This window comes from Acomys minous (genome assembly GCF_964271855.1).
Source record: "Acomys minous genome assembly, chromosome: 5".
Classification (NCBI taxonomy): Eukaryota; Metazoa; Chordata; class Mammalia; order Rodentia; family Muridae; genus Acomys; species Acomys minous.
In genome coordinates, this window is record NC_140494.1 from 113,808,001 (window position 1) to 113,821,934 (window position 13,934).

At 40.8% G+C, this 13,934-nt stretch overlaps 1 protein-coding gene across 6 annotated transcripts in view; it reads right to left on the reverse strand.

Annotated features, from left to right (window-relative positions):
• DMXL2 (Dmx like 2) overlaps positions 1-13,934 on the reverse strand; it is a 132,179-nt gene that overhangs the window by 36,831 nt on the left and 81,414 nt on the right. For all 6 annotated transcript variants that reach the window (XR_014779681.1, XM_084784308.1, XM_084784307.1 and 3 more), the window contains exons 19-23: positions 11,687-11,797; positions 9,214-9,383; positions 5,624-5,721; positions 4,833-4,998; positions 2,803-3,067 (exon numbers count right to left, since the gene is read on the reverse strand). Coding sequence is in view for 5 of the 6 variants with exons in the window: in XM_084784308.1 (XP_084640434.1) it covers positions 2,803-3,067; positions 4,833-4,998; positions 5,624-5,721; positions 9,214-9,383; positions 11,687-11,797 (810 nt within the window). In the remaining variant the exon portion in view is untranslated. The remainder of the gene's footprint in view (positions 1-2,802; positions 3,068-4,832; positions 4,999-5,623; positions 5,722-9,213; positions 9,384-11,686; positions 11,798-13,934) is intronic.

Below are 13,934 nucleotides of genomic sequence, written 5' to 3' on the forward strand. Positions count from 1 at the left end.
TAGTATTTCCTAAAAATAAAAAACCATTAAATATTATTATAAATAAATTATTAACCCAGCACTCATTCATGTAACTATTATATCTATATGACTGAAACAAACACTAGAGTAATGTCCAAAGCACGTGATGTCAAAGGAAGAGGAAAAGAGGTGCACACAGTAACCTATGTAAGAAAGTGGAGCAGGGAGAGAGACACACATGCTTGTTTACTTATATTCTAAATGGAAGTAAAGCACAAACAACTGATTTCCTTCATAAAGGCGGGAAGGAATGGGGAAAGAAGCCTGAATTCTCTGAAAACACCTTCCAGAAACACACACGCACGCGCACACACTGAGACAGGCTCGTTATGTAGCTGTCTATGTAGATCAGATTGTCCTTGAACTCAGAGTCACCTGCCTCTGCTACCCCAGTGCTGGAATTAAGGCATCTACCATCATACCCAGAAACTTTACTTTTCAAATTACTGTCAACATCCTATATGACTTAAAAAAGAAATAAGATTTTAAGATGTAGTTCACAAAAATAAAAACCACTGCAAAACTAAACAAATGAATTATATTTCAACTTGGTAGTACAGCTACAAAGAGATAAGTTATGAAGTGACTTCAAAATAAGGTGCTTGGCTGTGTATCTTCAGTAAGCTATGCCACTAACAATAATAATGTAAGAAGATTTAGGTTTTCTCAGTCACCACTTTGTTGTGGATCAGATATTTATATTCTTATTGTGAAACTATTCCATGCATACAGAATAGTAAGTAGCTCTGTTAACGCCATGAAATCCTACGCCTTTCACTATAAAACACAAGCATGAAGCCTAAGAAGAATCTCATTTCCATATGAACTGGAAAGAAAGCATATCTCTTGGATTCTTAGGGGAGAGAGAAGTCCTAGCCACATTCAGCCAACAGCTTAGAAGCAGTGATAACTAGATTGCAACCTCTAAACATTATTTCCCACCAACAGAAGTCAAATTCCTTGAAAGAATGGTCATTTTTGGGTCTGAGGCAGAAAATACACAAGAAGAACCTGAATTATTCTGCCATACCAGAAATCAAGGAAATTATTAAGAAATAATACCAAAAAGAACTCAGAAGCTTGTCAAGCTCTGCAATGGTTAAAGATGAGGCAATCTGAGCATCCACAAAAACAAATGCTAATGTCTGAATGCAAATCCTTAAAACCTGCAAGCTGAAAGTAATCTTTAAGAAAATAAAAGGAGGGGCTGGAGAGATGGCTCAGAGGTTAAGCGCACTGGCTGTTCTTCCCGAGGTCCTGAGTTCAATTCTCAGAAACCACATGGTGGCTCAAAACCATCTATAATGAGATCTGGTGCCCTCTTCTGGCCTGAAGGTGTACAAGTGGGCAGAACACAGTAAAAATAATAAATAAATAAATCTTTTAAAAGAAAAGAAAAGGAGCCGGGCAGTGGTGGCACACACTTTTAATTCCAGCAGTTGGGAGGCAGAGGCAGGCAGATCTCTGTGAGTTCAAGGCCAGCCTGGCCTACAGAGAGAGTTCCAGGACAGCCAGAGCTGTAACATAGAGAAACCCTATCTCAAAAAACAAAAAACAAAACAAAACAAAAAAAGGACTAACTGGCCATCTTTGTAGAATGGTAAGGAGTCAGGAGATGGGGAGACATGAGAAGCCCTGAAAGCTTGCAGGCAAACTGAGCTGTTCTTCCAAGGACCCAGGTTCAATTACCAACATCTACATGGCAGCTCCTAACTGTCTACGTCCAGTTCCAGGGGATGCGGCACCTTCTTCTGACCTCTTAGGCCGACAGTCAAGCACGTGATGCACATGTATACATGCAGGCAAGAAAAAACCCAAACAAACAAACAGTGTCCTCTCCTCCCTGACCCCTCTTTTTTGAAAATGTCTTATAACTTAAGGTGCTTTTTGAAAAAACATTTAAATTGAAATAAAAGCAAAGACAATATAACTATGAAAATTAAAATATGTGTGATCATCTTAGGACTGTTCAGAGTACAGTTAAATACAGACTTTCTTACAAATATTAAATTACAATGTTTTTAATCACATAACTTGTCAAGTCTGGGGCATGGTGGTGTACATCCACAAGCCCAACACTAGGAGGCCAAGACAGAAGGAGCAAGAGTCAAAGAATAGCCTGAGCTGGGCTGGAGAGATGGCTTGGAGGTTAAGAGCACTGCCTGCTCTTCCAGGTCCTGAGTTCAATTCCCAGCACCACATGTGGCTTACAGCCACCTACAGGGATCTAATGCCCTCTTCTGGTTGGCAGGCACATATGCAGGTAGAATGTTGTATATATAATAAATAAATCAATCTTTAAAAAAGAGAATAGCCTGAGCAACATACTGAGTTCCAGGCTACCCTAAAATACAAGGTTACAAGCTAACAAGACTATACTGAGACGCACGCACGCGCGTGCGCGCACACTTCCAGGAAAACAGTATGGCAATCATCTTGTAAAATAGAAGTAATATATTAGTGAGAATTTACATGCACACATGCATTTGATCACACTCGCTCCCTCCTCCCAGGAAAGCCTACCTCTGCTCTCTCCTAACCTCACGTCCTCTTTTTACTCCCATCTTTAAAGTAACTGATGGTGCCTACATCCTTCCAGGTGTGGACCACTCGCTGCAGCACAGCTGACCTGCCAAGGCTGATACCTCAGAGAAATGACCCCCCTTCCCCTAGAAGCCACCAACTGACCAGAGACATTCAGCTGGGGGTGGGGTGAGTGAGCCTCTGCCTTCTAAAAGTTGTCTTACTCTTTAAAAGACACTTGGGAACCACAAGATTTACCTTGTTGCTCATCATCTTCCTTTGGTGTCTGTTCCAGTAATGTATCCAAGGCTCGGGTGTAATCTTTCATTACCCAATAGGCAAGACTACGCAAAAAAGGGTCAGGATGTAATCTTTTGCAATTGAATCCTGACCCATCCTTTTGACAGCCCAAAACTTTCTGATTCAAGATGGATATGTAAGTAGACGAAGTCTCAAATTCAGATTCAAATAAACGAGCAATGACCATGGCTAGTTGAATATCTTCCATTTTTTCAAGACACACCTGCAAATTTAATTAAGAACATTTATCTTAGTGAGAATTAATTTAGAGACACAGTAGCCCACTGATCATGAATTGTCTATTTATATTCCCATGGTTGAGATGGGGATCTTGAGGCTGAGACAGTGAGGTGCGGCTGGAGGGCTGTTTGGTAGAAGAGACAGAGAAGACACCATGACATAGCAACCTGAGACTAGAGTGACTGTTCATGAAATGGACATTAAACCAAGTATGTCAGTATCAACTCAGTCTTGGGTCAATTTAAACAGCATTCATTTTTAAACACTACTGAAAATGTTTAGATTTATATATCAATTCCTCTTAATTTCCAAATACATTTTATATAAATTTGTACTGTTTTAGAAGAATCTTCTATTCACTAAGAAAATAACCAATTTCTGACCTATTTGGGGGAACTCAATTCAAATGTAACTGCTGACCCTAAGACTCTAAGGTCACTTCTGCAATATGAGCAACCTCCCTTTTGAGCATCTTCTAAGCTAACTACTTCAAAGTTACAGGTATTTGTAGTGATAAAATGTTACAAATATGCTTATGTGTAAAAAGTGCTTTTTTAAAATTTATAGTATATTCATCTTGTTAGAAATTTGTCTATTTCTTCTATCATGTTTTTGGAGTATTTTAAATTGTTGTTTTTAAATATTATTATTTTTATAAGTTAAAAGAAAAAAATTACACAAAACTAGCCAGACCCTAAGATTACATAACTATTATATATTATATTATATTATATTATTTTATGTTATGTTATATTACATTATATATTAACTTCTATATATATTTTTTGAGACAGGGTCTCTGAGTAGCCCAGACTGGCTTCAAACTTGCACTGATCTTCCAGTGTGAGTCTACAAGTAGGAAGATTATTTTCAATTCTATTTTTACTTCTGTTTGAGTCCAGGTAGTTCATAAAGGTAATAACTAATCTACAAAAAGAGCCATTGGGAAACAGAAATATTAATAAATTTTTAAATCACCTGGCAGGACAATGTAATGAAAGAGGCCATGTTTCACCCCTTCATACACTCTGACAACACTTAAGGCAGATACCCTGTACAACAATACACACTGCCATCTTAGCTCCAAGGACTTAAAACCAGTTTTGTTTTGGTCCCCCCCCCCCCCCCCCCCCCCCCGCCCCAAGACAAGGAGGTTGTGACCGTGCACTATTTAAATGGCTCAGAATCATGAGATGGACAGTAAGAAGACATTTATGATCATTTTTGACATTTTCCCTAAGATGTACTAAGCCAGACATGAAGTCATAATTCCCCTTAAGCTGCCCAGAGACTCTGAGTTCAGCAAGCTTTGTGGCTACCCTGTTCTTCTTCTTTTTTCCTTTCTTTTTCCCCAGAGACAGGTTTTCTCTGTGTAGCCTTAGCTGTCCTAGACTTGCTTTGTACATCAAGCTGTCCTCGAACTCCCATCAATCCGCCTGCCTCCTGAGTGATGGGATTAAGGATATGCGCCACCACGCCTGATATATTACTTTTTAAAAGACTTATTTATTATTATTTATACATTGCTCTGCCTGCATGTATATCTGCAGACCAGAAGAGGGCACCAGATCTCATTATAGATGGTTGTGAGCCACCATGTGGTTTCTGGGAATTGAACTCAGGACCTCTGGAAGAAGTGTTTTTAACCTCTGAACCATTTCTCCAGCCCTGCTAACCCTATTCTTACAAGCGTGTAATGGAAAGGATAACCCGCTCTACGGCCTCACAGAATAACTGCTTATTTATACCTCTATAGCATCTTTCAATGAACCAGCTAACAAGAAAAAAGCAGCAGATTGTTCAAAGCGTTGTTTTCCAAGCAAAGAAAAGGCATTTTTCAACGCAGCTTTCCGCCATCTATCTTCATTAAAGTTGTGGCTGAAAAATGTTGTCATTTTTTCATCATGTTGTGACCTAGGATTGAGAACACAAAAACACTAGTGACACCATCACACTGAATAGATTTTAATTCTTTACAGAATGCATGAGGAGAGAGGGTAAAAACCACTCAACCATTCAACTTAAAGAAGGCCAACAGGTGGAGCTGGCGAGGAAGCTCAGTGGTTAAGAGCACCGGCTGCTCTTGTAGTGTGGACCCAGGTTCAGTTCCCAGCACCCACATGGTGCTCCTAACTCTCAGTAACTTCAGTTCCAGGAGCTGCAGTGCTCTCATTGGTCTCTGTGGGCACGGCACACATGTGGTACACAAACAAATGCAGACAATACGCACACAGGCAAAACAGTGATATACATGGTCTGAAAGTTATTAGCATCTTTTTTAAGGTGATATGTCTCACATACTCACACAGAAAGTGAAACTAGCTTTTATCTTCCAATATGTTTTTGTCAACATTTTATAAGATCTCAGTTTTTAAACTAAAATATCTTTGCCCATTTGCTCTAAATAAAAGAACCAAGGCATAAATAAGTCTGCTGATCTGATAGAGCTCCAGCACTGAATTCTTTTCAAAAGCAATAGAATTTAGATCCAAAACACAATCTCATTCCATGAAATCACGTAAGGGGTGAGGCACACTACCTGAACAGACCCCACACTACCGCTTTCTTCTTCATTGAAAGGTAGAATAAAGCAGCATCTAAGGCATCGTTGTTCCTTTGAAAAGAAGCCTTGGCAACCTAAAAGTAAGTAAAGTAACATGTAACTACTTGGCAAAAAAACTACAATTAATTACTCCAACAACTAACGCTCCCTTGTTTCTTTCTTAGCTCATACAAACTATGGAGATGAGAATATGAAGGCCCAGTAGTCCATGACAGCATCTTCCTAGGAAACAGTATCTGCGTGCCAGTAATCATAATAAAACTAGCACAGCAGCTATACTTACTATTTACCATATGCTTAGCACCAGAGTAGGTACCTTTCACTAATATTTTTTAATATTTTATTTAATTTTTAATTTATGTGTATTGTTGTGAGGGTGTCAGATCTTGGAGTTACAGACAGCTGTGAGCTGTCATGTGGGTGCTGGGAATTGAACCCGGGGCCTTTGGAAGAGCAGGCACTGCTCTTAACCACTGAGCCATCTCTCCAGCCCCCTTTCACTAATCTTAATGAATACTACCTGCTATCAAGTACTACTATTGTCCTCATGGTAAGAGGAGGAAACTGAGCCAAAGGCTTTAAGTAAACACCTTAAATTCACATGGTAATGGCAGGAAAGGAAAACCTAGGAAGCAATAAACATAGAATACAATAATGACAACAGAAGACTCAATAGATGTGATAATCTTTTGAAACTTCAACACATTACATTTCTTAAGGTGTGGCTCTCCAAGGATAAAGAAACATGCTGCCGAGCCTGACAGTCTGAGTTTGACTGCTGCTATTTGCTGCCTTGAACTCACTATGTGGCCCAGGGTGGCCTCAAATTTAGAGCAACCCTCCTGCCTGGTCCTCCTGAGTGTGAGTACTATATGCACTCGCCCCTATGCCTAGCTTGTGTCTTTGAAACAGGAAGGACCTTACGATGAAGCCTAAACTAGCCTGAATGTGCTCTGTAACCCAGGCTGCCTTCTAACTCCTGACCCTGCCCTGAGCTTCTAAAATACTAGGTTGCAGGAGCAGGCCTTAGAGTTTTGTTTGCTTGTTTTCACAGTTCAAACAATAATGTTTAAAAAATTCATCTATTCCATTATCTAGACTTAGTGGCCCACGCCTTTAATCCCAGCACTCAGGAGACAGAGGCAGGCAGATCTCTGTGAGTTCAAAGCCAGACTGGTCGACATAGTGAGTTTAAGAATAGCCAAAGCTATACAGTGGGACCCTGTTTCAAAACTGATAAATATTATACATAGCAAACGAACAAAAAACAACAACAACAACAACAAAACCTGATAGTATACTGCATAGAAACTTTATAAAGGTCAAGTTTGAAACCTTTATGTGCAAATGTGCAGCCATACACATACATACACATATGCAAACACACACAAGAAATAAATGCTGGGCTGGAGAGATGGCTCAGAGGTTAAGAGCACTGTCCGCTCTTCCAGAGGTCCTGAGTTCAATTCCCAGCAACCACATGGTGGCTCACAACCATCTAAATTGCGACTGGAGTGCAGGCAGAATGCTGTGTACATGATATATATATATATATATATATATATATATATATATATATATATATATATATATATATATGCTTAAGGAACAATGGAGGTGGTTATAGAGTTATAGAGAGAGGGTTAGAAGGGTATAAGTGATCTGAAGGAGGAAAGAGAAAAACGGGGATGAGGGCTTTAATTAAGGAAGAAGATAAATACAGAAGAGAAGAAAGGATGGTAAAATAACAAGGATGGCTGAAAATGTCATAAGGAATCTGTGCAGGATATTTTTGAGTCAACTTAACACAATCTAAAGTTATCTAAGAGGAGAAAATGTCTCCATAAAGTCGGGCTGTAGGTAGGCCTGTAGGGCATTTGATGGGAGAGGGTCCAACCCATTGTGGGTGGTACCATCCCTGGGCTGGGAGTCCTGGGTTCTATAAGAAAACACTGTGCAAGCCAGAGGAGCAAGCCAGTAAGCAGGACTCCTCCATGGCCTCTGCATCAGCTCCTGCCTCCAGGTTCCTGCCCTGCTTGACTCCCTGTCCCGACTTCCTTCAGTGATGGACTATGATCTGGAAGTGTAAGTCAAATAAACCCTTTCCTCCCCAACTTGCTGTGGTCATGGTGTCTTATTGCAGCAATAGTAATCCTAAGACAGAATCATTTATCTACCTAAGATTACATATAATGTATTTAAATCTGTACACACACGCAGGCATGCACACACATCACATAATTTAAGTTAAATTTCCCCATCTGGGCTGACAATGCTCCCTGCAAGAGCCATAGACTATCTAACAAAAGTCTCCAGGCTTTACAAGTCCACTTTTGAGTTATTAGTCAGCACTGTCCAAGGACCTGCACATCACAGGCTGTTTATTCTTGCCCTTGGTGCCGCCTGTGGTGAAAGGTGAGTCCCTATTGCTGAAGACACCATGCAACAGTGTCTTTATAGACACAGGACCCGGAGCTATTGTGACCTGAAAGTCTCCTCCCCAAAGGCTTGTTTTCATGGTACCAGAAGGCATCATGCAATCTTCCAAGGGAGAAAAGCAACCAATAACCCTACCCAGCTACAATGCCTATCAACTACAATGATTGGGATAACACCATATCTCTACTGGTGCAACAGTGGTACTCAAAGTTTGGCAGTAACCCATGCATCTCTAATTGGACTTAAGGCCTCTTAAAAGGGGTGAGGGGCAGTAATGGCTGGTACTGGAAACCTGCCAACTACCCAGGCTAGCAAAATCATGAATCTTGAGTGAGATTCATATCCATAACTATATACTAAATATTTATCCTTATACCCACAGATAAGTATAGTCTCATCCTCATCAGAGAAATGACACCTTGAGACAAAGGTCACTACAAACAACCACAATAATCAAAATGCACAAAACAAACGACTATATGGTGATGAGCCCCCAATGATACATCTACAACACAATTCCTGCACCTAAGGCTCGGCCATCATTTCAGAACAGGTATTGGAATGCTTCCTAGAGCCAGAGAAACAGGAAGTTTGCTATGAGACTTTGTCTTCTAGAAATGCCAAAGTTCCACCCATGAAGTCTCATCAACATGGCTGCCTAAATAAGACCCAAACAGGAAGGGCACCACAGACATGCTAACGTAGAAGGGGGAAGTTTTATGGGGCCTTAAGCCTAGACAAAGAACTACAGTCAACTAAGAAATGCTGAGAGGTGGAGAAGCAGTCCTCTCCAGGAAAGATCCTCCCAACTGATTATCCAATACCAAGTGGCCGGCCCTGAAATCACATACAAACAAGTAAGATCATACAAAATGAGCAGGTTGTAATTCTATGTTTAGTCCATACTACTAACACTACACAGACCGAGCAGGTTATATTATATATTTAGGAATATGTATGTATGTATGTATGTATGTATGTATGTATGTATGATGTGTGTGTGTAATTAAGCAAACAAACAGGGACCATGGGTTTAAGAAAGAGTGAAAGGAAGGGAAAAAAGGGGGAAATGATGGGAAAAATATGTATGTGTGTATGTATCCATCCATCCAATGAAGGAGAGTTACCTTTTCAATGCATCTTCGAAGTGTGTTAACATTCCTCACCCACCAGCCTATTCCCATAGCTCTCAACTCAGACCACTGAGGGTCGCCTCTTTGAATTGCTGGGATCATATTGATCAGTTCTTCCTCAGCTTCAGAATGAAAGGCCCAGGCAAAATGGCAGGTAGACACACCTAAAATTGGAAACATGAAACAGCCACCTTAGGAACCAGATCAGTAACAATAAAACACCGCTTAGTGACATATATACGTATCCCTTGATTCTAAAAAACATTTTCAAGCAGAAAGAAAGAGACCTCTATCATCATTCAGGATTTTATTCTATATGCCTCTGAATTCAAGATCAGTGACAGGACACATAATGTCCCAATCTCTTAACTTTTCTTCCACATATAATTCCTTTTTAAAACACAAAAATAAAAAAATTTTTTTATTACAAAATGGTATGACAAAGTGTCACATGCATGTAATCCCAGCACTCAGGAGGTTCAAAGTCATCTTCAATTTGAGTTCATCCTGGCCTACACGAGAAGTTGAAACAAACGGAGACTAACAGTGAAGGTTAATCAATGAAAAATAAAAATAACTGAGTACCAGGCTACTCACAAGCATACTTAAAATCAGAACCTTGGTCAAGTCAAAACCGTTGGCCTAGAAGCCTTACTATTTACACTGCATTTACCTGAGAATGCATCCTTTGTTCTAACCAGAGAGCCAAAGACCACCTAAAGTAAGCTTTACACTGGCTTCAGTATCACTGAGTGTAAGGAATACACAAGAGCCGTGAGCTCATCTCTCATCTTAGAGGGAAGGGAAGGAGGGAGAGAGGGAGGGAAAAAGAGGAAGGGGAAGGAGAGTAGAGTAAAATCTATCAATGGTGGATGGAGGCTGAGTTTTGACACTAGCAAACACTACTTCTGATAGTGTAAGTAAGTAACCTCTCTGAAGGACAGCCGCCAATGCTAAACAAGAAGCAAGGATTTTCACTCTGACTCAGTATCTCAACTGCCGGGAACCAACAAAAAATGTGTGCCTGTACAAAAAGAGCTTAATTAGTAAAACAACAATAGGAAAGAATCAGAATGACATACAGATAAGATAAATATAAAGAAAAATAACACAAGCAAAATAATCAAATTAAGTATTTATATGTAACACTGTAATATAGTTCATTGCAATGATCATTCAAAAAAATTTAAAAGTCAGAAAAATCTTATCTTGAAAGTAAGGATTTAATATATGAAGCACATTTTTGATGCTTAGTAGAATCTTGTTTTTAACCAGCCATGGCAACACACCTGTCACCCCGGCACTTGTGAGGTGGAGCAAGAACTGCCACAGTTCTGCGTCAGCGTGGGCTACGTGGCCATGTGTGGCTAGAACGATGGATGGTTGGCTAGAACACTGGCTGCTCTTAGAGCAGTCACAGACAGGCATGTCGGCAGCGCGCGCGCACACGTACACACACCACACACACCACACACACACATACAACACACACACACACACACACACGCACACACACGTGCGCGCGCGCACACACATACACACACATGCACACACACACACACACACGCACACACATACACACATGCACACACACATACACACACGCACACAAACACACGCACGAACACGTGCGCGCGCACACACACACACACACACACACACACCTTAAATTTAAAAACACCAAAAAATTTAAATAAATACTATCTATACTATCTCTTGTTTTCAAAGACTATTTTAGAAGGTAAAGGAGTAATGACAAGAGTCCAGGAAGCTTGAGATCCTAATGGCCACATTCTAAACTCCATATGGGGCGTGGGGTTCCAAAAGGCATACAGTCTAAACGTTTACAAAGAAAGAATGCTGTTTCTAGGACAGTCACGCTAAAACTGTAGTTTCTATGAGCAAGCCGGTGATCTAATCTGTCAAGTCAGGGATGTGGCAATATGCTGTCATTATGGGAATCTTTTAAAACATCAACTTCCCTCGATAGCAACTAAGAACATAAGCCTGAATAAAAATCAGGAAAGCGGGGCCTGCCTCTAAGCTCATGCCTGGAAGCTCAGGCAGGAGGATAACCACGAGTTCAAGTGCAGCCAGGCCACACAGGGAGACGCTGTGAAAAGGAAGGAAGCAGCGCACAGGGGAAGCACACAAAGAAAGAGGAGGATGAAGAGAGGGGGCCGAGATGACAACAGGAAGAATGGAGCTTATATGGTTGTAAAGGGAAGGCACCAGAGAAGTTCAGACCTGGGCTGGAGATGTTCTGAGTTATCACAACTTTAGGCCTTTGTTTTCTACTACAATTTACCATGTAGTCTCAGAAGCTGAGTGGGTACCATGCAGCATGAAGACCTAAGGCTACTGACAGGTGTGTGTGCATGAGCCACCTGCCGCTAAGACACAAGCTCCCCCACACGCACTGCCACACACTCCAGGAGCACAAAGATCTGAACAGTAAGCAGAATACCTTGGTGAAGGAGCTGCACTCGGTACAAAGGCGGCAGCGATGTTAACAGACACGTGTGCAAGCGCATCGCTAACAAGTATCTCAAACCGCACTCATCTAAGGTGTCTCTTCCTGTAAGTGTAAAAAGAAAATGTTGTAAGAAGAAGGGATCCAACAGGATCAAACAGCCACAAACAGATTCAGATGAGCTGAACATTAAACTCTCTAACAATCTGTACAATATACATTTTAACATACTCTCTTGTAAATAAGTTAGTATCTTTACAAAATATGTAACCTTATGAAAAACAAATATTAAAACTCCTAAGTAAAAAATTACTTGGGAAAATAGTTATCTACTAGTACAAATAACAGTAGTACTTACCCTAATAATAAATTAAAGAAACCTTGAAATCTAGTGAAACGTATACCAAGTAAGTGTAGTAGATTGACTGAGAATAGCCTCCAAAGGCTCAGATAGTTTTTTTTTTACTTTTTTCTTTGCTTCTCTCCCCCTCCCCCCCCCCATGCCCCACCCCGAGACAGGGTTTCTCTGTGTAGCAGCCCTGGCTGTCCTGGAACTGACTCGTTAGACCAGGCTGGCCTCAAACTCACAGAGATCTGCCTGCTTTGGCCTCCCAAGTGCTGGGCTAAGGCTAATATACTTTTTTTTTTAATAATTAAAAATTCTTATTTCTTTTTTTATATATTTTTTATTAATTTGTTCATATTACATCTTGATTGTTAGCCCTTCTCCTGTTTCCTCCCATTCTTCCCTCCCTCCCACTTCCCCCCTTCTCCCCTCCCCTATGTCTGTGATTGAGGGAGACCTCCTCCCCCTATATATGCTCTAAGATTATCGAGTCTCTTCTTGGTAACTTGCTATCCTTCCTCTGAGTGCCGCCAGGCCTTCCCATCCAGGGGACATGGTCAGAAAAGGGGCACCAGAGTTCGTGTGAGAGTCAGATCTCACTCTCCACTCAAAGGTGGAGAATATCATGTTCGTCGGCTAGGTCTTGGTAGGGGTTCGAAGTTTACTGCCTATGTTCTCCTTGGCTGGTGCCTTAGTTTGAGGAGGACCCCAGGACCCAGATCTGCCTGTCATAAAGTTCTTCTTGTAGGTTTCCAGGACCCTGTGGGTCCTACTGCTTCCCCATTCTTCCATGCTACTCTCACCTAAAGTCTCAATAGAATGTCCTCTCCCCTGACCCACTTTCTTGGTAAGTAAAGTTTTTCATGGGACATATCCCTTGGACTAGTGTTTTGATATAAGTGAGTATATACCATTTGTCTCTTTTTGCTTCTGGGTGAACTCACTCATTATGATAATTTCTAGATCAATCCATTTGTCCACAAATTTCGGGAATTCCTTGTTTTTAATAGCTGAGTAGTACTCCATAGTGTAAATGTACCACAGTTTCTTAGTCCATTCTTCTACTGAGGGACACTTAGGCTGTTTCCATGTTCTGGCTATTATGTATAAAGCAGCTATGAACATGGTTGAGCATATGTCCCTGTTGTGTGTTAGGGCATTTTCTGGGTATAAAGACCTCAACTTAAAACCAGAGACATTAATTCAGTTAGAGGAAAAAGTGGGGAAGAGCCTGGGACACAAAGGCACAGGAAACAACTTCCTGAACAGTACACCAACATCCCAGGCCTTAATGTCAACAATTAATAAATGGGATCTCATGAGGCTGAGAAGCTTCTGTAAGGCAGGAGACACTGTCAAGAGAACAAAGCCACAGCCTACAGACTGGGAAAAGATCTTCACCAGCCCTTCATCTGACAAAGGTTTAATATCCAAAATATATAAAGAACTCAAGAAATTAAACACCACAAAACCAAACAACCCAATTGCAAAATGGGGCTTGGAACTTAACAGAGAATTCTCAACAGAGGAATATCAAATGGCCGAGAAACACTTAAAGAAATGCTCATCCTCGTTAGTCATCAGAGAAATGCAAATCAAAACAACTCTGAGATTCCACCTTACACCCATCAGAATGGCTAAGATCAAAAACTCAAATGCCACCACATGTTGGCGAGGATGTGGAGAGAGAGGAACACTCCTTCATTGCTGGTGGGAATGCAAACTAGTACAACCACTTTGGAAAGCTATCTGGCATTTTCTCAGAAAAATGGGAATAGGGCTTCCTAAAGACCCAGCTATACTTTTTTTTTTTTTTTAAAGATTTCTTTATTATTATGTTTACAATGCTCTGCCTGCATGTATGCCTGCAGGCCAGAAGAGGGCATCATATTTCAT